The 27,852-nt window shown below is 35.2% G+C and overlaps 1 protein-coding gene across 1 annotated transcript; it reads left to right on the top strand.

The window, feature by feature from the left end:
• The first annotated feature begins 145 nt into the window (after positions 1-145).
• On the top strand, positions 146-24,225 carry KU70 (ATP-dependent DNA helicase 2 subunit Ku70-like protein). The gene is made up of 19 exons (XM_059592536.2): positions 146-291; positions 370-447; positions 3,412-3,528; positions 6,361-6,475; positions 7,654-7,759; positions 7,894-8,011; positions 8,103-8,186; positions 8,279-8,337; positions 9,892-10,025; positions 10,178-10,221; positions 12,945-13,021; positions 18,558-18,705; positions 18,965-19,026; positions 19,729-19,789; positions 21,171-21,263; positions 21,336-21,456; positions 22,548-22,650; positions 22,823-23,009; positions 23,761-24,225. The coding sequence occupies exons 1-19, from the start codon at positions 226-228 to the stop codon at positions 23,872-23,874; spliced, it is 1,887 nt and encodes a 628-aa protein (XP_059448519.2). The 5' UTR covers positions 146-225; the 3' UTR covers positions 23,875-24,225.
• The last annotated feature ends 3,627 nt before the right edge of the window (positions 24,226-27,852 follow it).

The raw sequence follows: 27,852 nt of genomic DNA, 5'->3' as shown, positions 1-27,852 counted from the left end.
AACTGTAATTTTACTAAATGTTTAATTGTAGTTTTAAAAACTATGTTTTCAAATTATAACTTTTTAAATTATTACTTTTAAATTACATTTTTTTTAAATCGCAAAAACCTAAATAAATTTATAGACATGGTTAAAAAGTGCCTTGCCCCATTCTAAAATCTGAACCGCCTTTTTCTTTCTCTCTTCCAAATCCAATTTCGTTAGTTGCGGCAATCATCTCTGGTAATGGATTTAGACCCAGATGACGTTTTCAGGGACGACGATGACGACCCCGATAATGAAGTCTACCAGGTCTTTTACTTTTTTTTTTTTTTTGGTTCTACCTTGATAAAATGGCATTTGATAGTATCTGTCAGTGTTTTTGATCAGGAAAGAGAGTCGACCAAAGAGCTTGTGGTTTACCTCGTCGATGCTTCCCCCAAAATGTTCTCCTCTACTTGCCTTTCCGTGAGTTTCCTTCTACAACTTTTATATATATATATATAGTGGCTGCCATGGTTTTTTAGCTTATTCAGCTCGTGTTCAAACTAAAATGCACTGTGTGTCCGGACCTAATACTCTCTAGCTGGTCGAGTCTTAACTTGTAACTGCTCCCTTTATTCAAATGATTTCTAAACAGTTTTCCTATATAACTAGATATGCATCAAACTAGTTATATTATCATTTTAATACAATATGGTGTTTTGGCATAAGTAAGTAAAGTGAAAATTTACATACATTCTGATCATGAAATGATTCAGCTTATAATGCATCGTTGTCCATATTACACTTTCAAAATATACAAAAACAACTGTAGGCATCTCATTGCCGTGCATTTTAAAGCCAGTTTCTAACATATTGGAAAGCCTATTTTGAAACTTTATTAGCATACTTGGAAAAGTCCGAATATCGTCATTGATGTTTAGGGAGAGGTTGAAATTCCCATCGCTGATTTCCAAGTGGGTCCTAATTAATGTACCATTGGCTAGGGGTTCAAATCAATCCTCACCACTAGTTAAGATGAGGCCAAATCCCCATTTCTATTTCAAATGCAGCCATTGGTAATCCGACTGGCCCAACATGCTTGTGCCAATTGGTAATCCGAATGGTCATTGGTAATCCGACTGAGCCAAATTAATTTCTGAACTGCTTAGGTTCCATGGATCAGACAAGGAGGACTAAGACCTATCCATAGCATTCAAAATCACAATCAAAGGGTTATAACATTGACAGAAAGCTTTGCTCTTTACCCACAAAAGCAAGATATGAGTGAACATGTTGACATGTGAATGCAAAGCCAAATGAGACTAACTTATCAAATCTATCAATAGATTAGAACTCAAATCTGAAATATTATACTTAAATAACAAAAAATGAATGCCGAGCAGCACAAAGGATTAAGAACAATCAAAGCTGCATGCAAATGATTAGGAGTGAGTCAATAGAATTCAATAAAATTCAGGCTTAGAACAACTTAATGTCTCAAAAGCACTAGAACCAGATTCTCAAGTGTAAATTATCCATCGAAAGTGAACTGCTTCAAAAAGACATAAAGACAATTAATTGTTAAAGCTCACTTAGGGCATAAATATGGAGATGATAGCACTGGGCTTAGAAAGAAGAGCTGAATCATTAAGTTACTCTTTGAATTGGTATCATGATTTCAGAATAACAAGTGTAGAATTTTAGAATCTTAAGCGAGGAATCAAACACAAAAAGAGCTGAGCTGAAACAATGATTTAAGTAAAGGTTACAGCAATGAGAAGCAACCTATTCCAACGACTCACCAATTAGATGCATCATAAGATATAGAAGAAAGGGCTGTTTTGGGATATGCCACATGCAACTCTAAAGACCTAGAGCATAGCATGATATATCTCTGACACATGGGATTAAAAACAGAGGAGCTTGGCCCAATATGGACAGAACCATGGAGGGTGCTACTTACCTCAACCAGAAACCTGAAACTTAAAACTAGATTAGCTAGCTAGAGTCCTAGCTTTGATAAATCTCCCCCTCACCCAGCCTATGCAGCTCTAAGGGAAATGTTTCTGATGTGCTCAAGCATGTTGAGCATACAGAAGAGGTAGGGTGAGGCAGTGGTTACTTTTGGTAATTACAAATTGGCCCCCAACAATTGCAAAATATGTACTTACCTCAGTTTGTAGAAATTCTGTTCTGTTTACTTCTTTCCCTGTAATCTCATAATGTCCTCATTTATTTTTATCCCCATTTACTGAAGACATTACATGTAAATAAGGAACTACCCCCAATTGATTTAATAAAATTATTCTACAATCCAAATTCCAAAGAATAAAAGTTGGATTTCACTTTGAAGAACAAAATGAGAAATTCAGACAGAATAACAAAGTTTGACCTTTTAATTCCAGGTTTATATGCACAATTTAAAGAGCTTAAAATTTCAGTTTCATGCATCTTCAAGGTCAAAGTATCGAAGACTTGACAAAAATTTTAAAGCTAACTAGGTGTTTCCTAAATACTTACTTTAGAGTAACCACCAAACAAGTGGAATTTGGTGTTTGCCAAATACCTGATTACTAGGTGTTTGCCAAGTGTCACTGATTTTTTTTTTTTTTTTTTTTTTTTTTTTTTTTTTTTTTTAAGGTTCTTACTGTTAAAGACATTGGGGTATTACATCCTCGTAACAAAGTAGGAGCTTTCCTTGCAGAAAATATTTTGTTAAAGTAATACATGGTACTGCTCATAATGTGACTATATAATATATTCGTGCATATGATTATTAATTATTCTTCAGGCTGGTATGCTACGCTCTCACCTAATGGTTCTTGAACTCACAGCCTCACCTTCCATCTCATCATTCTTATAATGTGCCAATTGAGCTAGAACTCATTAGCATGACACTAGTAATGTTATGCAACATATATGAAAAATAAAGGGTCATGCTAGGAGTGCTGCATGGTTTATTGCAACTTTGTTATTGATCGGTCCATATGTAGTGGTGCAAGTGTAGGATGTGACATCCACTGGTTACCCGCTCTGTGCGCGCATGGCATGACAACGGAACAATCACATTGTTTTGTGCTCAAATTGTATTAAAATTTGTACTACATATAGCAACTTTTAAAATTTTAGAATAAAGACTTATCAAAAAAAAAAAAAAAAATTTAGAATAAAGACTTATCAACTTGTGGAGATTCTTGATTCTATTTGAATGTCATTGAATAAATTGGTTAAGGTGCGCTATTGAGCAAAAGAATATATAAAAAATCTATGGCTGTTCTTTCCGGTTCAGTTGGTCAAAGTTGCTTATGTCTTCTGTAAATAATTAGCGAGGCTGTATCAGTTTAATGTTGCGCCACATTCAGCGATTCAGACTTCAGAACATGCTGATGACCTGTACCTTTACAAACATAATTTGGTCGTCATTTCTACATTTGGCAATGTTTGCAGGGAGATCAAAAGGATGAAACTCATTTCCACATTGCTGTGAGTTGTATCTCACAGTCATTGAAGACTCAGATCATTAATAGATCCTATGATGAAGTTGCTATTTGCTTCTTTAACACTGTAAGATGTTGTCTCTGTTTAACTAAAACATATTTATCCTTAGATTATTTTGAACTATGAATTCCCTGACCTTGGATTATTTTGCGTTTTTGCGTTCTGGTTGCCTTCCATTTTTCTAGGCAATTCCTTCTTTTTGTCTTTTTAATTGATCTGTTCTTTCATTCTCGAACATGATAATGTTGAATGTTGGTTGCTGTTGGAATCTTTAAGTTTTTAATATAAAGAACGAGCATAGAGGTAAGTTGGATTTCATCTGGGAGTCGAGAGAAGAATTTCTCTCTGAAAATTTAAAGGACTTAACTTGAGTAGTGGCACTATGCCTGAATGAAGGAAAAAAAGAAGGAAAAGAAAAAGAAAAAAAAGATGTCACTGTTCAAAAATATGACAGCAGGATGCAGATTCAATTGAAATGAAAAACATAAATGAGGAAGAAATGGTCTATGTCAATAGTAGACTTAGTTTGTTCCGATGTAAAATGTTTGGCGGGAATGTGGCTTTGGGATTATGTTGTTGTAATTCATTTCATGCTTTAGGCAAAGAGAAGGATTTTATCCCCTTCATGAGGCCCATTCACCCTTGTTCCAATATTCGTTGAAGAAGGAAACTTCCCAAATGGCCGATATGATTTTATCTCATTTTATTTCCCTTTATTTCTCATTGATTATATTTTCATATTAGATTCTATCACTCCCCAATATAAACACGTGATAGAATGGATGGATCATCAAGGGAAAATAAGATCATATTTTTTACATTTTTTTTTCCTTTCTTTCTCCAATTTTTCCTTCCTCTTGTTCAACTTGGTATCAAAGTAATTTATTTTTTTGTTCTTTATTTCCATTTTGTGTCTGTTGTGCCTCTCATGCTTGTCGTCGTAACAAACCCTTTTTGGTACGGGTTGTTGCCATAGCATACCCATGTTTGAAACTCTTCAGGAAGTTTAAAGTTGTATTCGCATGTGTTTGTTGATTGGTTTATTTTGTTGAGACTAGTTGTTGTGTAGTGGAGTTTTCTTGGTTGGATGTTTGGCTTAAAAATGCGTGACATAAATTAGACCTAAGAAATTCACAAAAAGGGGTAGAGAGTTAGGTGACCTCCCATGGTGAATATCCAACACTCCAAATCACAATCGTGATATTGGATGGGCTCAACTATGCTGCTTGTTCGCAATCTGCTCTTTTATATATTAAGAGTAGGGGGAAAATGAGATACTTGAATGGTGGAATTCAGGAACTAGAATTAGATGATCTTGCATATGATAAATGGGAAGCAAAAAATTCTACTATTTTGTCATTGCCGTTACATTCTATGCAACCAGATATTAGTTAGGGTTATTTATTTCTCTGCATTGCAAAAGAAATCTAGGAGGCAACATCTTTGACCTATTCAATGATGGGAAATGCTGATCAAATTTATGAATTGGAGCGTCAGATTCTTGGGACAACCTAGGGTGAATGGTCTGTTGCTACCTATTTTCATAAGCTTCGAGGTTTAGAGCAAGAGCTGGACCATTATTAGAACTTTCAGGCAAAGTGCACAATAGATTCAGTAGAAATTTAGAGGATGATAGAAAATAGCCGTATCTATGAGTTCCTTGCAGGCCTGAATTCCGAGGATGATCCAGTTCGGGTTCATATTTTGGGAAAGGAGCTCCTTACTTCCCTTTGAGAGGTGTTTGCATATGTTCAAAATGAGGAGAGTCAGCGTAGTACTATGTTACATTCTACTGCACAAGAACGCTGTGCTCTAGCCACTATCTCCCAATGCAATGCAGTACTAGAGTTTGAGAAATAGAACAATGACCAAAATACTCACAACCCTAATAACTCTCACAAACCCTAATAACTTTTCTAACACTCCTCAATCTGGAGCATATATATCATATAAGCCCAGCCTTGAAGAAACAAGCAAATGAAAAACATTCTCTAATATCATTCAACCCTAAATGACTTGTCATTTTTCTGACTTCCAGAACCACCATCGCAGCTGCCGGAGAACATACTGCCGCCATTGAAACTTCAAATTTTTTTTTTTTCTTTTTTCATTTTTTCATAAAAACCACCAAGAACTAGCCAAATAACCAAGAAAACACTATCTTTATCTCTATCATGACTTACAAGTGAATAATACCATTGCCACACAGAGACATTTTTTGATGATCTCTATTTTTAGTGGTTACTCCTTTACTGGTATTCTTTGAGATCTTTGCCTTGTAAGAAGGCACGGTTTTGGTTTTCTTTTGAAGTGTTTGGGTTTACAGTGGATGAGGATCCATAAAGCTGATACTATTTAAATGGGAGGCTTAGCTGAGTTTGAGTTTGGGTTTGTACTAGACATGTTTGATGTCAAGACTATTTTTGTCATGGTGTGGTTCATTCACATGTTTGGACCTTATTTTCTGAATCATTTGCAGTTAGAAAAGAACGCGCACGCGCACGCGCACATACGCACACGCTCACATACACATGCACACACACACCCACACCCACACGCACACACGCACACATGCACACACGCGCACATGCACATGCACCTGTACCCACACACGCGCGCACGCGCACGCTCACACATTTTAGTACTTGGATACATAATATTATAAACACTCTGAACTGTATGAATTTTTGAAACTTTCCATGCTTGTAATCTTAGATCACGACTGTGTTATACAATTTGGCATTCTTTCTTTTTAGTACCATAATTTTCACACACACATACACACACACATACATGTATTCTAGAGATATTTTCTGCATAAGCTTTTCTGAAGGCCCGCTTATTATTGTTATTTTTTCTCTTTTCAATAATATGATTTATTCAATGGTGCATTTGCAGAGGGAAAAGAAAAATTTGCAGGACTTAAATGGAGTTTTTGTATTTAATGTTGCTGAACGTGAGTATCTAGACAGGCCCACAGCCAGGCTTATAAAAGAATTTGATCATATAGAGGGTAAGTCTTAGGCTGAATAATTTGTGTTTCATGGTGATGATGATGAATGTCTGGTTGTAATCATGTATTATCTTCTTTGGACCTAATATATTTTTTAAGTTCTTATTTAATTAAATTTGAGCTGTCCATGTTTTGAAACTTAAAACAAATTTCAAATTGTTTTAGTTCTTGGGATATATTGGCTCCCATTGGTGATTATGTTTAAAAGCTTTTGGTTAAGTTTTGATTCACTAAATTAGACGTACAAATAAAAAAATGAGCCTATTTATATACTGCGACCTTTAAGCATTTTGTTTAAGTTTATCTACTATTTGGATGCAGTATTTTTATGTTTATATACTATTTGGGTATAATGAGCCTATTTATGTACTATTTGGGTATAAACGAGCTCATCCTATTGGGTGCTTGTGTAACTTACGAAAACAAAAGAGCCTATTGCATTTGCGTGCTTCTTCCCTTTTCAGTTCTTTTTCTCATACAAATATTCTTTTGAGCTAATATCATTGAAAGTATATAAATTATTAGTGTTTTGGGTTTTTAGCTTTGTAGAAAATTTATAAGGTAATGCAGAAATCAATCAGAAGTTAGTGTTTTTCTTTTTTGTTGGTTGCCTAATTATGTACACCTTGAATCAACTCCATTTCAGAAAATTAAAGGCACAGGATTCAAATTTTATTTCAAGTTTTATTGTCTTTAGATACGTCTAGTTTTTGTCTAGATGACCTAGATATTATGGTGAAACTCCAGAAACAGAGAGTTAGTTCAATTGAAGTGGGAAGATGCCTTTTTTTTTTTTTTTTTTTTTTTTTTTTTTTTCTGTGAATAATTTTGAGATGGTCCAAACCCATCGAGTGCTAGTGTAACTTACCAATCAAAAGAAAAAGAAAAAAAAAGAAGAAGAAATCTGTTGGAGATTAGAATGAAATTCCATGAAGAAAGATTCTGATGGTGTTAAAGCTATTTAATCGCTTTTTATTGTCAGCATGTTTTGTGTATTGTCCTACTTTTCAAATGTCTTAAATTTCTAAAATTTTGTAAGCATAGTTCAATATAATATTATAAGGCATTCGTGGATGTATAGTACTGCTTGCATTGCAATGAGAGAAGTTCTATTTGGCTACACACTTCTTTTATGGAGTGGCAGGCCTACCCCAATTCTTGGAATCTTTTTCTTGCAGAAAGGTTCATGGAAGAAATTGGGAGTCAGTATGGTATTGTCTCTGGCACTCGAGAAAATTCTCTTTACAATGCTCTTTGGGTAGCACAAGCGCTGCTACGTAAAGGGTAATTCTACTTTGTTACCATTGTTCATTTTTCTGTTGAATTTAATTGGTTGCCAAGCAAAAATTTTATTTAGTATCCTATGATCCCCCCTATGTAGTTTTCTTTTATAACAATTAGCAAATAATATATCTCAGATCTGCAAAGACAGCTGATAAAAGGATACTTCTTTTCACAAACGAAGATGATCCTTTAGGGAATATCAAGGGAGCAACAAAAATAGATATGACAAGAACCACATTGCAGCGAGCTAAGGTACTGATTTGCACTTGCTTCCTATTTTAATCGTTTTCTTAGAAGAAATTTTGTCCTTTTGAAAGTCATTGGTGCTCTATTTTCTCTCCAGGATGCACAAGATCTAGGCATCTCAATTGAACTTCTACCTTTGAGTCGGCCTGATGAGGAGTTCAATGTTTCTCTTTTCTTTGCTGTATGATCATAGCTCACTTTTATTTCTACAGTAACTTCTATGCCCGATTAGATTAGTTACATTACTTACCAGTTCAACCTTATATGTTTCAGGATTTGATTGGATTGGAAGGTGATGACCTTGCTCAGTTGTTGCACTCAGCAGGAGAGAAGTATGCCTTTCTATCTTGTTTATGTTTATGGTATTACTTATGCTGCAGTTGTCAGGGTGCCACATATCATATTAGAAGTGGCGGAACCGATTGTTGCGTTATGCATCTGACTTTGCTTAAATATCTTACAGTTTTGAGCTCAGAAATCTGTTTTGGCTTCTTTTAATTTGTAAGAGAAGTTGTTATGGGAAGTTGTTTATGTTTCAAGAGCTGTAGAAGATCAGTGTTTCAAGCAGAAAATGGATTGACTCAGAAAATGATAAATGACTTCACCCATGGGTCACCATGAACTATAGGCTATGTTTGTTAAACGTTTTTTTGAACGTATAACTATTTTAAAGGTTTTAAACACTTTATTTGTTTTTTGATTTGAAAATTTTTTTGATGTGACAAAATGTTGAGAAGTGTTTTCGATGGGGTCCACACTCGAAATGTATTTTTAGTGGAGTTTATAGAAAAAATTTGTTTGGTAAACTTTTTGAAAAGTGTTTTGTTTTTTTCAAAGAAATAAACACTGAACATGCTTGTTTTTTCTAGTGTGGAACCTAACTTGTTATTTATTAAAAAAAATATAGATACAGAGGTGGTTGCGTGGTTACTCTCAGCGGAGTAGAAGGGGTGGTTGCGTGGCCACGCGACCACCTTTGACCTAAATTAGGGCTGTCAATTTTTGACATGGCCTACGAACTCAATCCAAAATTGGTGGGTTAGGGTTTTGTATAATTGGGTTCGGGTCACTACAGGGTAGACCCACTTGACCCGTTTAATAAATGAGTTAATCTTAGGACAACCCACTTAACCTATGAGTGACCTGTTTATAAAATCAGTTTATTTTTTTTTTTTTTAAAAAAACAAATTTTATTTTGTGTTTCCATGTTGTCATTACCACAAATTTTGTTTCCTAATATCAAATATCCGCACAAGATTGAAAATCGAAGCTGACGTTGCCCTCAACTATTGGTATATAGTCCATCTTCACCAATAATCAATTTGCCTTTGCTCTTTGTTGGTATTGTTTGCTTTGCTAAGCGGTTCGTCTGACTTTAGGGCGAGTGTTAGAATAATATGTTGTGTACATATTCTAGAAGGGGTGTGATGTGTCCTTGTTCTAGAAACATGATGAGGTGTCCCTAGTGAGCTGTCCTATTCAGAATGGGGTGTACAAACACTTCTATAAATAGAAATGAATGTCTAATAGAGGGCAATGATTATCAAGCCCATTTTCAGATAACCTGTATAACAACGTCAATGGATCTTTCTTCAACTCTTTTCTGCATCTTTCAATGCATAAACTCATAATCAACCTTTGACAAGTATTAAGGGCACTTGATATTTGAATAGTAATAGAAACATGATTTTTTGCACTGAAATTTATTCCTTCAAATGAAGTTTTCACAGAAAAGCTACTTGGATAAAGATCTCTGGGTCAGGTTTTTCATGTTGAGTTAACAATTTAAAGTATTCAATATTGATGCTGGAATATATCTTGTTAAGTGCCTTTTCCTATTCTTAAGTACTGCCCTCAATATATAAATCTCTATGTTCCAATTTCAGATTGGAAGATATGAAAGATCAGCTGAGAAAGCGTATGTTCAAGAAGCGCATAGTTAGAAGAATCTCATTTTCAGTTGCCAATGGATTATCAATTGAACTGAACACATATGCTCTGATTCGTCCCACCATTCCAGGTATGTGTCACCAGTTTCTAATTAAATTTTAGGTATGAAACAAAAGTGAGTTTCCGTATGTCACCTTGTATATGCAGTTAAAAACTATGCATTTGTTTGGTTTATTTTGTTTTGTTTTGTTTTGTTTTTCTTTTTCACTCTTGGTTTTGTAGGAACAATTACCTGGCTCGATTCTGTCAGCAATCGTCCTTTGAAGGTGATACCACTCAAATTATTTTTCTTTGATGGTATATGCTCACATAAATCTAGTTAAATTGCACTTTTAGTAAAGCCCAACTAAACAGCAACTGCCTGCCAACACCCCCCACTACAACCATCCAAGAACACACTTATCGATGTATTATTGTGTAAGATTAGTGAACTGAGTGATTCTAGCAAGTTCGTGATTAAGACTAACCAATGTGGATTTTGTGGTTATGACAATGAAAATGGGTGTTGGTGAGAATGATTTATCAACTCATCTCTAGAATATTGGTAATTCTCAAATGGCCAGAGAGAATACTGTTAATCATTTCTTAATTTATTGTTGATTTGAATTGGGCCAATTATATTTTTGTCTCTCAACTTCGTACTTCATGTCGGTTTTTCCTGTCTTTTGAAGAGATTTTTCAGTTCATGCGTTTGAAAATGCGCGTAGTTAGAAGTGTTGTAGTTCTTCAGATGAACTCTATTGGATTGACTTGGCTCTTGCTGTCAAGTTGGTTGCTAGAGGACAGTGGTCTTTTCGGTGTTGCGATAACTGATTTCTTCGACTTCCTGATCCCATCGACTTCATTATCCTGATTCCTAGATTTTCTGCCTATCTCTCACTGTTTCTGGCATATATTAATCTAGTGCATCATTTCTGAGAATCCTTTCCATTTCCTGGTCTACCTTGTGTGATATGTCCACAAAGAAAGTGGAACTAATGGTTTTGAGGATATGGAGGACTTATCACTTAAAAGTATTATTGAGTTTTGACATCTAACAGGCTATTTCTTCTAGACAATTAGTCACTTTCATATGACTAATAAAAGGAATTGGTATGTTGTCTGAACGGTTTAGACACAAAAGGTGGAGACTATTATATTATTCGGCTTATTAAACTTAATACAAACAACCAAATATATAGGCTAAACCCTATTGACACAAAGACCAAACTACCCTTGAAATGACTCAAACCCTAATATCCCTTCTAACACTCTCCCTCAAGCTGGAGCATATACATCATATGAATCCAGCTTGGAAGAAACAAGCAAATGAAAAAACTAGAAAAACATACTCTAACACTCCTCCTCAAGTTGGAACAGCTTGGAGTACACAATACAAATAAGATAATTAAATAAAACTTCAATGCCGATCGAAAATACATAGGAAACTTGAACAACCATGATTTGGATCTCGCCACAAAACAACAAGGCCGGTCGGATACATCGATCACAACATTGGATTGGTTCTCGCCGGAGAATCCAAGGCCGGTCGGATACATCGATCAATAACAACTTGGGATTGGTTCTTACCGCAAAACACCAAGGCTGGTTGGATACATCGATCACAACAATGGATCGGTTCTCGCCGCAAAATACCAAGGCTGGTCGGATACATTGATCACCAACAACAACCAACAACTAACAACAATTATATTTCATATGATTAACCAACAAGTTTCGCCGGAAAACAAATACTAGAAAAACAAAAAAGCTTCGCCAGAGCTTTGTTGGAGTTTTAGCGGAACTTCGTTGGAGCTTCAAAACTGGCTGGAAACACACAGAACATGCCGGCAGTACCTACAAACAGAAGAAAAACACTGAAAACAGAACAGAAACAGTCACTGGAAGCACGTCAGACCTTCGCCGGAGTATCCCCAGAGCTCGCCGGAGAAAGAAAACTCCGGCCACTACAGAACATGCCGGCCATCATTCCCAGCAACAAGAACTCGCACCCCAGCAGCAACTACAGTGATGGTTTTTTTTTCTTTTTTTTCTTTTTTTTACACAAAAGGCGGAGGCTATTATATTATTCAACTTATACAACTTATGTTAACCTAATACAAGCATCCTATTATATAGAATTAGGGAAATACCATAAAGACTAAACTACCCTTGAAACCCTAATGACTCAAACCTTAATATCTCTTCTAACACTCCCCCTCAAGCTGGAGCATATACATCATATGAATCTAGCTTGGAAGAAACAAGCAAATGAAAAAACAACTAGAAAAACATACTCTAACACCCTTAAAGTTATTTATTTATTTTTAAAATTTGAAATAGGAAAAAGAAAAGAGCAAGATGTGGTTGGGGTGGCTGATCCACCTTTGAGGGTGGCTTGGCTACCCCGCAAGGATTTAGGGGGTGGCTGAGCCACCCCAAGCATGTTTGGGGGTGGCCAAGCCCCCTTGAAACATGCTTGGGGGTGGCTCTGCCATCCCTAGGGGCGGTTTGACAACCACCCCTCTTTAGTTTTTTTTAGGGCATTTTTGGAATTTCACAGAAAAAGTGCACACGCATGTCACACGTGCTTTTTTCTGTCAGATTTAATGATCTTAACTAACAGAAGAGGGGATTTTGCCAGTGACTAGTAGTTGAAGGTGGTTGAGTGTGAGGTTTATGGGGGCTATGTGTAAATGAGTGGTGGTTTAGGGGGGCTAAAGGCAATTAACAAAAAAAAAAAAAATGCAATATGTATATGACTAAATTATGATCTTGTGTTGGTCCTTTAGTACACTGTCTGTGAATACTTTAGTTGTCCCTTTCCTTTCTTTTTATGAGTAAATATTTACTATTTTACTTGTCAAAAAACAGTCACGTCTTTAGGGTGGCTTTCCTGCTTATTAGGACATTGTGTTTCACATTTTATTCCTGTCATTTGATGTTTTTGATTTGGGTACTGATGCTGTAAACTAGATTTCATAAGGTTATATGTTTTGACATTGTGCAGACTGAAAGATCTTTCATCTGTTCGGATACTGGTGCATTGTTGCAAGAACCTCCTAAACGTTACCAGTCTTATAAAAAGTATGCTACTTTTCTCTATCGTAATATAATATACAAGCAGCGTAAATAAATCTGTACTTTGTGATTCTTGTTTATTGATTCATCTCTGCTGCATTGCTTCTTCTCAATGAATAATTAATCATGCCATTCCAAGAAGTGAAAAGTAAGCTTCAATAATGTTAATAGCGTGATTCTGATGCCGTTGAGGTGTGCTGCATACCTGTGGAATGACAGTGCTGACCAGGATCTGGGCTCAATTTAGATCACAGTTGTTTGAGTCAGGCTCTATTCCAAGCAGCATTATAAAAATTCTCAGCAATTTAAGGTTATAACAAGGCTTGGTTATGACTCAAACTGTATTGCTAGAAGGAGATTTTTGATTGTTAAGGAAGAGATTTGACTCAGCTGTTAAGAATATAGTGTGAGGAGTAAAGAAGGTCAAGAAAGAGAAATGGCCTTCTCTATAATGATTTGCTTTAGGACCATATTCATGGCGTTACAGCTTTCTATACTTCAAAGAAAATCAATAACCTCAATTGTTATCACAACCCTATCATAGAGTTTCAATATGCTTGTCCCCATTTTACTTAGGAAATGACTTTACTTAATCTCAATTTAAATACATAAGTAATTTAAGCCTTTTCCAGCCTAGCCCATTACAAAAACATTAAAGCCACAAAGAGATTGAAACCTATAAATTTAGCCCATTTTCCTAGTGCAAATTCTTAAATACTCATGACTAACTAGCATTTAAATAAAATCTATCGAACTGAAACTTGAATGGAACTGGGGACTTACATGAGTACTGAAAAGTCTCTTTTTCTGACTCTTAGATTCTTTTTAGTTGCAGAAACACTCAAAAACATAAACAAAATAGTAACAAAGAAATGTGAATATGTGGTTTTGAAGGAAGTTTTCTTGAAAGTTCATTTCAAATGCCATGTTCAAACTTAATTTCAAGAAATTAAAGTTTAAATTTTGCTTTTTTTCTTAAGATTGCTTCTATATAGATGCAGCTGTAAGTTATCTGTCATGCTGAAGATAATAGATAATTTGATTATACGCATGATTTTTCCTAGTCTTTTTGTTGTTGTTGTCCTTTGTGGGTAAATAGTACTTTGTAAGTCAATATCCCAATGAAGGGTTACCTTTTGTGTTGTAACTCACAATTGGAGCCCTTGTGGTGCTTTCTTCTAAATGCTTAATTGAATTGGTTGCGATAAATTTACTATCGGGCTCCTAGCATAGTTTCATATGTTTCAAGCGATTAAAAAGTTCGGTGAATTTAGGGTCGAGAGAAATTGGGAATGGGTTTATCTAGGTCCTATATAAGTGCTTACAAGTATTCCTTTTGTGATTATTGTTGTAACAATATTGGAAAAACGCTAGTTACATTTGCACTATCATCTCAAAAGGACTAGTTAATTTGAAGTTTCCCTAGAATCACTTATAAAGCCTAGTTTTGCATAGTAAGTAATGTAAAACTTAGCATTCATGAGTGTCTTCATAAACCATCCACTTTATGTGTGCTACTCATTTTTTTAATATGGGCTTGGAGTGTTACAAACTACCCTCCTTAAACCCCCGACGTCCTCATCAGGGCCTCATTATGCAATGCCCTAATACCACATGGCGTTACTAGGTGGTTTTGATACTAATTATAATGACTTAGGGAAAGTGCTAGTCATATCTACGTTATCACTTCAAAAAGACTAGTCAATTTGGAGCTTCTCTAGAATTACTTATAAAGCCCAGTTTCACTTAATAAGCAATGTGAGACTTAGCACCCATGAGTGTCTTTATAAATCACCTATGCTACTCATCTTTCTAATATGGGACTGGAGACTGGAGTGTTACCAGAATTGGAGATCACTAGTATTTTATTGGTACAAAATCATTTGGTCCCACCCATGAGATAGTTGGCTTTGTCTTGGAGTGTGTGGATTCATTCTACCATGGAATAATATGAGATCAGGTTTTGTTTGTCTTGTAGGAGTCCTAATGTGAGATAGTCTCTATATATAAGTACTGCTGTACAGCCCTTGTTGGAGTAACTGTCGAGACAAGGTTTTGTTATGGTATACACAATTTGTTTTAATGGGAATTTGGAGTTGTGAGCGTTTAGAGTTGAGAGGTTTGAGTGCTTGTCATCTTTATCATTGAGGTGGAGAGTATCTTTAGTTTGTCTTTTTCAAATTGTTTTCCAGGTCACCGAGCTTAAATTCTGAAAATGACTTGAGTCCCCCTCCCCAATAGAATAAAAAAGAATATGCTAATGCTTTCTTCTGTCATAGGCTGCTCCGAATTGAACCCTTGCAGTCCTTGGTCATCCCCTGAGTACTGATAATTGTGATCTTGCTATCAACTGCTACCCTTTATTCATCATACTAACAAATATCTGTCATTTTTGCAAAAAGAAAAAAGAAAAACCTTTTTTATGTCCCAAATACCCAAAAATAATTAGAGAGAACTCGTTCTATAAATATGTTTTTCAATGGAAATATTTTGTTCCAAGGAGTTATTTTGAGAAGCAACCGTAGACTTCATATGGCCCAAATTTTCATTTCTTTAGGAACACTATTTCGTGGAAGATAGTTTACAAATATGCCAAACAAAGCATTTTTGGACAAACCTACCATACAAATTAAGTTTACTAGTAATAAGACATCCATCTCATTTCCATCTATTTTACTAGCAAAAAGTGGGCCTTAAGCAATGTTACTCGTCACACAAGTTGTCCTCGAGCAACTCTCCATCCACTCTCCTCTCTCTCTCTCTCTCTCTCTCCTCCACCTCTTCTTTTGCTTCACCTTTAGAGATCTCTGCAACTTCCAAAACAGTACAATCACAACCATATTTGAGAGAAATGCTTTTGCTTGGGTTGTAGAGAAAATGGAAGGAAAAGAGAATTCATGAATACAATAAATATTTTGTTAGTTTTTTTCCTAAAAATGTTGACTAGAAAATTCACTCATTGTACAAAATCACAGGAAAACACGTCTAGTTTCACAACTTTCACCATAATCCAGAGGGAAACCCCAATAATAACCAACCAATCAACAAAAATAATACCCACCCGCTTGATTCGGTGATGACGGGTAAAGAAGCTATAACACCCCACCTCAATGGCACACAATATTGTCCGCTTTTGGCTCCCCCAAACTAGACTTCCCAGGAGGTCACTCATCCTGGTACTACTCCAGCAGAAGCACGCTTAACTGCGGAGTTTTGATGGGATCATGACCATCACGGCTTTAAAATGCGTTGTTGTCATTAAGGGTGTAGTATACATTTAAGCACATCCTCATCTCCATACCCAGGTGATGTGGGACGTCACAATCACCCCCTCTTAAGACCCAGCGTCCCCGCTGGCGACCCTCATGGGATTACCCCATTCTTGGCATCCGTCCCAGCGAGTGTCCACTAGCGATCTTCATGAGATTGTGCACGCTCCCCCCATCTCAGGCTGGACAATAGCTCTGATACCATTTGTAACACCCATGCTCCAAGTGGTATGATATTGTCCGCTTTGGGCCAAGCCCGCACGGTTTTATTATTGGGTTTACCCTCAAAAGACCTCATACCATTTAGAGAGAGTATATTCCATATAAACACATCATCTTTTTCATGCCCAAGCAATGTCTGATTTGTAACACCCCGGTCCCATATTGGGAAGATGGGAAGAAGCCCATAGAGTGGGTGGTTTATAGAGATAGTCATGAGTACTAAGTCCCACATTGCCTAGTTACTAGGTGAAACTGGGCTTTATAATGAATTTTAGAAAAGCTCCAAATTGACTAGTCCTTTTGGGATGATAGCGCAGATATGGCTAGCGCTTTTCCCTGGGTCGTTACAAGTGGTATCAGAGCCACCTAGTAACGCCAAGTCATGTGGTACTAGAGCACTGCATGACGTGGACCTGACGAGGATGTCAAGAGTTTAAGATGGGGAGTTTGCAACACTCCGGTCCCATATTAGAAAGATGAGAAGAAGCCCAAAGAGTGGGTGGTTTATAGAGATAGTCATGAGTGCTAAGTCCCACATTGCCTAGTTACTAGGTGAAATTGGGCTTTATAATGAATTTTAGGAAAGTTTCAAATTAACTAGTCCTTTTGGGGTGATAGCTCAGATATGGTTAGCGCTTTTCCCTGAGTTTTTACAGAAGTCCTTGATTTTGAATACACCTCAAGAAGCATGCTTATTTGCAGTCTCCTTACCATCTTCGAAGCCAAGGAAAAATCGGCTGACATTGTCTTTAAGCATTTTTGGTGAAAAGCTGCTGGATAACGCTTTTTGGAGTATGCCTTTTGATTGGAGGAAGGAGATAATGGAGTGGATATATCCGAGGGTAGCTGTGTAAAGAAGGGTTTTGGGACTGGACTGTACCTGAGGTGACACATAATTTCAAGGCAGAGGGTCTTTTTTTTTTTATTTGAAGGGAGACCTTGTTTGCAAGGGTTAGGCTATAGAGTGGGTGCTTTTGGAGGAGGCTTTTGGGTTTTGCGGCCAAGGTAGTTTTGAATAGCTGGCGGGTTTAGTATGGTGGACGATTGTTCTGGAGGAGAGTAGTAGTGAAAAGAATGTATTGCTGTTGCCCCTACAGTTGGCTACGGTGTTCAAAGAGTGAGTGTGTGGGCAAGAGAGAACCGATTCTGAAAATTCTCTCCATTCTCTTACTTTCAGAAGAAAAGAAAAAAGTATAATAAGATGGCTGGGGCATTGAAAGGATAAAATATCTTATTCTTCCAGATTTTATATGGATTCAGTCACAATATAAACTTCTAAAACTTTTTCCCACTCTTTGTGTGTGTGCTTCTGGTGGTGCCAGAAATAAATTCTTGATGCCTATTGCAGCATCGATGTGCGTGATGGAGGTGGTTTAGGTTTTTTTTTTTTTTTTCTTTTTTTTTTTTTTTTGGTCGTTTTGACTGGGGAGATTTCAAAGAGAAAAGGGGGTTTGCTGTTTCTTGCTTCTCCCAATTTCTCCTCGATGATTTTTTTTTTTTCATCCAATTTTTTTCTCTGAAATATGGTTATGACTATTGTTTTGGAAGTTACGAAGACCAGTGAAGGGGAAGTAGAATAAAGAGGAGGAGGAGCAAGTGTGGGTGGTGACTGCCATGAAGCCACCACGTGTGTCAATTGACATGGCTTAGGACCCACTTTTAGTTAGCAAAATGGATGGAAGTCTTTGATTAGAAATGTCTGAAAGCACAGTGGGTGTCGATAAAAAAAATTGAAAACCCAGGGACTTCAATAGAATCGAACCAAAATATAGGAAGTGTCTGGTATAATTTCCTTAATTATTTTTTTTTTATAAGAAAATAATTCCTTAATTATAAATGTGACATTGAGAAAGATGGGTATCTGGGAAAGGCAAAAGTAGACAAGCAACGAGTTTTAACTCATCTTTGGCATTTGTAATCCATGCTGGTTATGTTACATCACTTTATTTGTTATATAAATAAATACATACATGTTTTCTCATCCTTCTTTAATCTTGTCATGTTAGTTTTCTTCTTCAAATTTTAGTCTAACCATTCCATTCTCTCTCTAGTGAGAATATTACATTTTCGGCAGAGGAGCTATCGGAGATAAAAAGAGTTTCAACTGGGCATCTTCATCTTCTAGGATTCAAGCCATTAAGTTGCTTGAAAGATTATCACAACTTGAGGCCCTCAACATTTGTTTTTCCTAGTGATGAGGTTGTTTTTATTCTAATTATTTGATGTTCTTTGTGGTTGTGCTACTTTTTTCTTTGAACTTCAGTAGTTAATTATTTGTTTTCAATAGCTTATAACATTTCTTATCTTTTATTTCAAAATGTGGCTTAAATGCAAATTTTCATGGTGTGAGGCACTCATGTCATGGTTCAACAAATAAACCACATCTTGTCAATGTAGTCAATTAACTCTTTTCTTCTCATTTATGACGCATGGCCCTTTTGTTGGTTCTTTATTGCAGGAAGTGATTGGTAGCACTTGCATTTTCATTGCCTTGCATAGATCCATGTTACGGCTCCAGCGGTTAGTACTTATAACATACTATACTCTATTGCGGTATTATTTTTCAAAATCTGACCATCTTCTGTCACTTAGATTTGTTGCGGTGGTTGATATATGTCATAGTAATCTTTTATATACCTAGTCATGAATTTGTGTTGTCAGCATGATTGACATTTGCTATTATTCATCTAATTTCACCTAATGCTTCTATATGGATGATGCTTTTGCCCATAATCGTACTTTTAATGTGTGGGTTGCTAATTGGAGAAAATTTTGTAGTAAAAAAAAAATTGTGCTCGGAGTTCTTTTTTAAATATAGTATCTTTATTTTGTATTTTATTCTGCACCATGTGTCTGGAAGTATAAAAGCATATTTTCTACTTTGAATTTATGCGTTGAGGTATGATATAGAATAAAGAATGGTAGTTATGATGCCCAGGAGAATTTATTTCAATAAAAAATGTGTAGCCCTTTTATGCCACTGAATTCTCATTTTTTTTCCTTTTTATTCTGTCTTCTTTTTCTATGACATTTTATTAGCGTGCTGCATGCAAAAGTTCAAACTTCATATGTTCTTGATTGCCTAGCTGGTGGTTGACTTGAGTTGTATTATGACTTGTTGATTACTTTCTCCAGTGGCTGATGTTGGATGGTTTGAAGTTAGTGTCCACGACAAGTTATTATGCCTGATAATGAAACTTTTGAGGTTTTTACTGTTTTCAGATTTGCACTGGCATTTTATGGCAGTTCATCTCATCCTCAGTTGGTTGCCCTTATTGCTCAAGTAAGGCTTTAATGCTTTCTGATGCGTAGATTATTTGGAAAATGGGCTTAATCATCATAGCCCTCTCGTAGACATTCCTTTCTATATATAGAAGCTTTGTACAATATTCTGGATAATACACAGCTCACACACTAGGACAGCTCACTAGGGACGCCTCACCATGTTTCTAGAATAGGGACACATCACACCCCTTCTAGAATATGTACATAGCATATTATTCTTGCACTTTCAAATAAGTTTCTATATTGATATACATTTTTCTAGTTTGGTAACATTTGACACCTGGACCAAGCATGTTTGAGTTGAAGTACTCTACTGTGATGGGTTATCTTCTAACAGAAGCACTCTTTTTTTGTAGTTTGCTATTAACTGATTTGGTCCCGTTCCCTCATTTTTGGTGCTCCTGAGCCTTAGGATTGCGAAACCAAATATGATAGTACTCAGGCAGATGATAGGAGTCAATGTTATCCATTAAAAGAGAATAAGGCTTGAGACTGTGTAGATGCATCCAAATGAGACACTCAGGCATATGCACCCAAGTGAACAAATTGCAAAACAAACTGATTTTCCCAATAAACGAGACCATATAGCCATTGTTTTGGAAAATCTTTATAGAAAAAGGAAAAATCTTAATGGAGGTAACCTTTTTTCATGTCTAACATCATATGATAATGTATCAGACACGTAGGTAATCCTGAGGTGCATTAATTAGATGGATCCTATTATCTCTATATACTTTATGCTGATGGTGACATTTGCATGTTCTGCATTTCCAAGTGAATTTTGAATGCTGGGGTGGTTTACATTGAGGAACTCCTGGAAGAGTCTTGAATTAGTAATGAAATCAGAAGGGAAGAAAACATAAAACAGGCAAGAAAATTGGAGAGACAATATGATTGTTTTCATCTTTCTGTGAACGTGTTTGTTTTTCTTTTTGTTCTGGGAGAGGAGTGGGGGGATTGTAGCTGCATGCCTCTAACCCAATCACAGGCCAGGCTTATAACATGGCCGTGCATATTTCACAGGGCATAACACTGTATAACAACCTCCAGCAAAACCAAACATAATTCTCAAATAACCAACTAGCATGCCTAATCATATTCACATATACAACTGGGGAGACTACTTTAAGAACGTGTGGCATTACAGTAGCTCTTTCAAAATATGTCATTTTGTAAAAAGTATATCAAAAAGTATAAGTTATGTAATGGAGGAAATCAGTTTCTGGTGCTCATTCCTCTTTTTGTCAAGTACTAGTTCAAGAGTGGGTTGGAATTTCAAGGGGATTATAGTATACTCTGTTGTTTCTTGCTCTAAAGTTTAACAGTGTTTGAGTTTTACATTAACGGCTAGACTTACCGATCTCCTTGAACATTCTCAGGATGAGATTGTCAGCCACGGCGGTCAAATTGAGCCGCCAGGAATGCACATGATATATCTTCCATACTGTGAAGACATCAGACATGTTGAAGAGGTAACAGAAATAGATGAATTGGTTAGAGTAGATTGCTAGTGAACTTATCAATAACAAATTCAGATTTTGCAGCTTTATTCAGATTCAAGTGGTGCAACACCTAAATCAACTGATGATCAAATTAAGAAGGCAGTTGCTTTAATGAAACGAATTGATTTGAAAGATTTTTCAGTATGCCAATTTTCTAACCCTGGTATGTTGCATAATTGCATGGTAGTTCTGTGACTGAACTCTTTCTTTTACATTTTTCCTTTCCCCCTAATAGCTGTTTATCATGCACCTATCTTCTAGGCTTTTTTTTCTTTGAAAAAGAAATTCAGGTCTTGAAGGAAATTTTTGGTGACTTTGGTAGAAGGCAAGTTATGGTAACATATTTTTTTATTTGTTTTATTTTTTAACACTAAATAGTTAAGAAATATACTGAAAGCTGTGGAACACTTTACTGCATGTTCTCACGTTTCAGTAACAATTAGTACTTATTGATGGATAAGGATGCTTAACTGATTTTTTTTTTCTGTGCTTGCTGATAAATAAAGATATTTTATTTACTGACCAAGTCGGTAACTTGGGTAAAACCCAAGTCACGGTATTCGATTCCCATTTCAAATGCGTTGACAAAAGAATACCTCTTCCTGAGGTCCACAGACTTTAACAATCACCAAAGTCTGAGGAAAGAAACATATATTCATGTTATGTAGGAAATTTGGAAGTTTTAACTTTTCCAGTTAATTTTGCAAGTTAACACTAGAGAAATAAAAAGAAGTGTTAGTAAAAGTTGGTCTCACTGAAGAGTCTGAGTTTTTTTAAGTTATCATCAAAAACACGTTGAAACCTCTACCATTGAGAAGGTTTTTAAGCTAATTTTTTAATTCCAATAACACTGAACTTACATTTGTAGTGTATTTCGAAGTGTTAAAAACCATTAAGCTGCTAGTAGTTCTGTTAAGTGATATTAACAAATTTACAAGATATAATACTACAGACAATTCAATAGTTTAGGGCATGGGATGCTATTTTCTACGTCTCCATGTTGTGTGTGCTGTCCCCATCCCTCCCCCCACTTCTTCTATGATCTATCTCGTCTGCAAGTAGTGTATTGACATATTTCAAGCAGTATTTACTGTGTGGATTTGCTCCTCTTATTCAATTGTCATGGAAAATTATTGTAACTTTTCTCTTTTTTACTGAGAGAGTGACATGAAGCTGATTGTGATACCTGTTTCTAGCTTTAGAATTTTTTGGGATTCCCTCAGTGTGTTAAGACTTAAGAGTAATTTCTTGCAGCCTTGCAGAGGCACTATGCAGTACTGCAGGCCCTGGCTTTGGAGGAGCTTGACATGCCAGAAATGAAAGACGAAACCCTCCCTGACGAGGAAGGCATGGCGAGGTACCGACTGACTTTAAGTTACCATCTTTCCCTGCATACTCATGCCTCCCTGCCAAAAAAAAGAAAAAAAAAAAAAAGAATCCTGCCCTTGCTTCCATATTTTCCTGTCTATCTTGAAAAAAGCTTGTCAATGTTGTCAACTTGAAACTGTGTTTACGTGCATGGGCTGCAGGCCAGGAGTGGTTGGTGCATTAGAAGAATTCAAGTGTTGTGTCTATGGGGACAACTATGACGAGGAAAGTGAACTTGTGCGTAATGGAAAAGCAAGTGAGACCTCCAAAAAACGAAAAGCAATTGCAGAAAACGCAGTGAAGGAGTCCGCAAGCTATGATTGGAGCGAGCTTGCGGACACTGGGAAGGTGAAGTTGAAAGTTTATTTTGTTCTCTGGTTTGAATCGTGTGGCCTCTTCTGGGCCAAAGAAGAAAAAAATCTCATTGTTTTAATTTTGCTTTTTCATGCAAAAGTTGGTGAAATTGAGATTAGAATAGGTTGTGCCTAACATGGACTTGCACAAAATTACAGCCGCTTTCCTTTTACAAATTCTGCTGATTAATAGGAAAATTTAGGCTTCTTTAGTTGTCTCAGATACTAATCCAAGGGAAATTTTTGAGAAAGAACCAAAAAATAAAAAATAAAAAATTAAGCTTTATAGATTTTTCTTTTTTCCCCTTGGGCTAACAGTTGTAAAATTTCCCAAGCATCATTCTTAAATATCCACCTGCATTGAGGCTTTAAAAAGAAAAACCTGCAAAGCTTTTCAATAATTCTGTGTCAATATAAATGGACTTGGTAAAACGCTCAAACAAACATGTTAGCGTGGCTATGAATTAGTATTCTGAATATTCAGTGCTTAGCCCAGATTAAAAGAAACAAAATAAAAAGGAACTTTCGGCAAAATTTAGTTAAGTTATAACTAATTGTGAAAAATGAAAAAAAGGTAATTTCAAAGATCTTGAAATCCAGATTTGGAGCATGTTTAAGAGTTTGACTTCCCACAAAAGGAAAACAAAAAAAATTACAATATTTAATCTTGAAAATTTAATAACTTAAAATTCCATGAAATATTGATTTTTAGTATGGATATTTTTGCTAAGATCCATGTGTTGCAGCTGAAGGATTTGACGGTGGTGGAGTTGAAATATTACTTGACAGCACACAACCTTCCTGTTGCTGGAAAAAAGGAAGCTTTGATCAGCAGGATATTAACACACATGGGAAAGTGAGCAACTTGAGAAGGACAACATGGCTTTGTGTGAAGATTTTGGGTTCGGTTCAGACAAAAATAGGAAGCTATTGTGAAGCTGAGAATTCCCTTTTGTATTTTCTACCTACTGAATTATATTGCAGGTGATCTTTTTCATCTTCCTGAGCAATTATGTTGTAGGTTATCAGTTTGTGATAGTAGTGCATATGCTAGTCTAGCTGCTTTGTTTGTTACTTAGCAGATATTTTATGTTTGCTCTTTTACTGATATGCAGCTTCTTTGTATCTTTCTGTTTCTGTGGGTCTTGCAAGTGAATTCTTTCCTCTGCTAAAGTTTTTTATATGATATGTCATAGAAGTTAATTTGCTCATATGGTCTTGTTTTTTGAATTTTCAATTGAAGCACTGCTCCTTGGATATTAAAGGAGGTCATTTAGACAATTTCTTCATTAAATTTTGAACATTGTTAATCTTTATAAATTGTAAGCCTCAGAAAATCATATGCAAGTCATATGAGCTTCCATGACTACCACATTTTATCAAGTTACGAGTGTTTCTTTCTGGGTTTTTTATTTTATTTTTTTTGGTGTGTTTTTCTGAGAAGAACATAATAACCTTTTACCTGACTTCCAATTGAAGTTTCTAAACAACCCTAAAGATCCAAAGAAAATGAAAATAATGTTATTTAGTAGACGATTATTATACAATTCGATGATATAAGATCAGGATTCTCTCAATTTCAAATGAAATGGATACTATTCACTTCAAGGTTAAAGTTTAAAGTTGGCGTATCTAACAGGCTTTATAATGTCACGTCATTTAATTTTGTAAAAGCATGTGAACGTTGATTTTATATACACCATTAGATACACTAGCTAGCTTCGAATCTTGATCATGAAATTGATAATATCTATTTCATTTAAAATGAATACAATCATATTCCGATGATGTAATAATGAAAATCAGTAGTTGAATTACTATTTAAAGAAAAAAAAAAAAAGAAAGAAGATAACAGAGGTAATTTTTATTATCATGTCATCTTAGTTGTATAGTAATTTACTAAGATTTTTGAGAATATTGAAGCTGCCAGAATATTAAAATATCCAATGACAATGATATATCAACCTCTTCTATAATAAAATTGGATTTTTTTTTTAATTGAAAAGGGAAAAGGATTACAGGAGTGATATGATTGAAAGTCAAATAGTTCTATGTGGCCTTGCAATATTAATAACGTCTCTAATGAGTCTTTCTTTCCTATTTTTTTGTTTTTTTGGACAATGATATATCAAATCAACCTCTTGTATAAATGGTTTCACAATGCAGAAGAAATGACTTTTTTCTTCTATTTTTAATTTGTTTATAATACTTATCAAACAATCACAATAGGTAAAACAAGTCAAATCAAATGTCTTTCTCCACCAAGTAGCTCCAGAAAGAGAGATCATTAAGCTAGAAAGACCCGCATAGGAATATATATACCTGCAAAAATAGGGATTCTCTAAAATTTTATGTTTGAATTTCAGAGAATTCGGGCCGAAAATAAGAGAGGGAGACGCAAGTTTGGGCCATTTTTTTCCAAGTTATTCGTTATTCAATTACAGTAAATTACTCGTAAAATATTTGGATGAGCAATGTTAGAATCTACACTTTTATCCTACTTTGCCGATGTGGTAGTGCACTAGTGCTAATCAACCTTTTTTTTTTTTTTTTTTTTTGAGTAATATTATATTTCATATTTTTATTCCACAACTATTCTAAAAAAATGGATATGACAATTTCAATCAACTCTTGATTTTTTTTTTCTTTAATAATGACTGATTTATTGAGATTGCCACATCAGCATTGTGAGATGAAAATGTAGTTTTTAGCATCACTATTTTTTTCTTAATAAGAGTTAATTAGCACTGCTACATCAACAGTATATGATAATGATGGAATAAAAGTATGATTTCTAGCATTATTCTACTTAAAACATTTTCGATGCCAGTGAATTTGCCGATTTCTTACTAACTTGCTGACTGTAAAGTGGTATAAGAAAAACAAACTTCAAACTACTTGAATAATGTTTTGAGTATTACAGCTTTTACTAATAATTTCTTTACAAATTGATATGACACTTTATAATTGGTGCACCAATTAAAAGTGTATAGTTGATAGATCAACTACTAATTAATTAAATTGATAAATAATATATTTTTTTTTGCTTAATTATTTAATTAATTAATTGATAGACTCATGAGGTATGCACTTCTCCTACTAACAAACAACAAGTAAGAATTGACCCATGAGGCATGTACTTCTCCTACTCATTTGGCAATGAATTGACAGAGTTGAGCTAACCTTTTGTGGTTGTCCATTTAATACATCACCTTCTTATCCACATTAATCAAACTGTCCTCCACTCAAGTTTGGCCTAACAATTATTAAGTGCTTTTCAAAGCATCTTTCCAGCTTTTATTAATTTTTGGCTTTTCCTAATCAGGCAGCTGTCTTTTTTCTGGTTGGTAATTTAATTATTACCTAGTCATCTTTTAAATTGGTCGTTGCATTGGCACTTTTTTTTTTGAGCAATTTCACCCACAATCTTTGAAGTTCAATTTTTTTTTTTTTTTTTTTTTTTTGGGTCCACACGAGTCTACAAATCTAATAGATGATATATTAAATTTGTAAGATGAGATAGAAAAAAGATGAAACAAATATTGACGTGAATCATTCTTTATAAATTTTAATCCAGACTATAGGTCGTCCTTCGAGACTCGACCACAAAGCCACATCTCACTCAATCTCATACTTGACGAACTGCTTCGATCTCATACTTAACGTGGCGACTAGCTCTAATACCAAATTATAACAAGCCTCGAGTATAATTCATTCTTGAAAACTAACTTGCAAGAGGAGGACGCATAAAAGCTTATGTAAACAATGTTAAAATTGCACCTAAGCCATGTGAAACACTTAAAGATTGTAACATTCTCATCCTCATCCTCAATTATTTTTATTTATTTATTTTTTTTTATTTTTGGGATGATTGAGTAAATTTTATAGCGCACAAGCAAACACATTACAAGCAAACGTTTGCCACGTACAGCTAAAGACAAACTCCAGAAAAACAACTAACACCAAAACAAGCAGCAAGAACTCTGAAACAATAGGGAAACCAACGACACAAGACAGCCAATTATTAACAAGCTAAATCAAGATCTCCTTATCAATACCCCAAGAGCAGCAAAGACCAGCATTTCTAACAGTAAACCGAATTAAACTTGCCTTTTGTCCAAAGCTTAACTCTAACCTCCCAATGAATTTGCTGCAAAATTTGCTCTTCTGTACGAGGATGACCAGCACATCTATCTGATAGATTTCTTTGATCTGGATGAATATATATAAAAGATTATATATAAACGGCAGAAATTTGAAAATTCATTTTCATGTTTTACAAGATGATTTATACAACATGAACATGATCAAGTTTTTCTAAATTTGGGCTATAGTAGGTAACTAGTAGTGTTTGAGATTAATAATGATTTAACATAGTATAAAATTGAGGTTATAGTTCGAATCTGACTTTATAATTTACCAAATTTCAGTTAAATATTTTATTTGCTAGGCTTCACTTATTAAAAGTGAGAGTTTTTGAGCGCTCATAGGTGAAGAAAAATATAAAAAATATTAATTAAATATATAATTTAAATCCAACCCTATTCACTAGTTTAAAGTGCACGTCCATAACAACTTGAATGAGAATTGAATGATGGGATTTGTGAAGAAGCAAAGGCTCTGGCCTTATAATTGAAGTTCATCTTTCACTTTTGGATAAGCAAATTAAAGAGAACCACACACCTTACATCATATCACTCACCGATCATTAGGCTATCAATTAATTTAATAAATAAAAATTAAATAAATAATAAAGCCCACAGAAATTTGACCCTTAAAACATCTAATTATAGAGAGGATTGGCTCTTGGTTTTGAGTGCAACATTCCACCTAACAAG

This window comes from Corylus avellana, chromosome 4 (genome assembly GCF_965113065.1).
Source record: "Corylus avellana chromosome 4, dhCorAvel1.hap1.2, whole genome shotgun sequence".
In the NCBI taxonomy this organism is placed as follows: Eukaryota; Viridiplantae; Streptophyta; class Magnoliopsida; order Fagales; family Betulaceae; genus Corylus; species Corylus avellana.
Note: the sequence above shows the minus strand (reverse complement) of the source record. Positions and strands in the feature narration are given on the sequence as shown.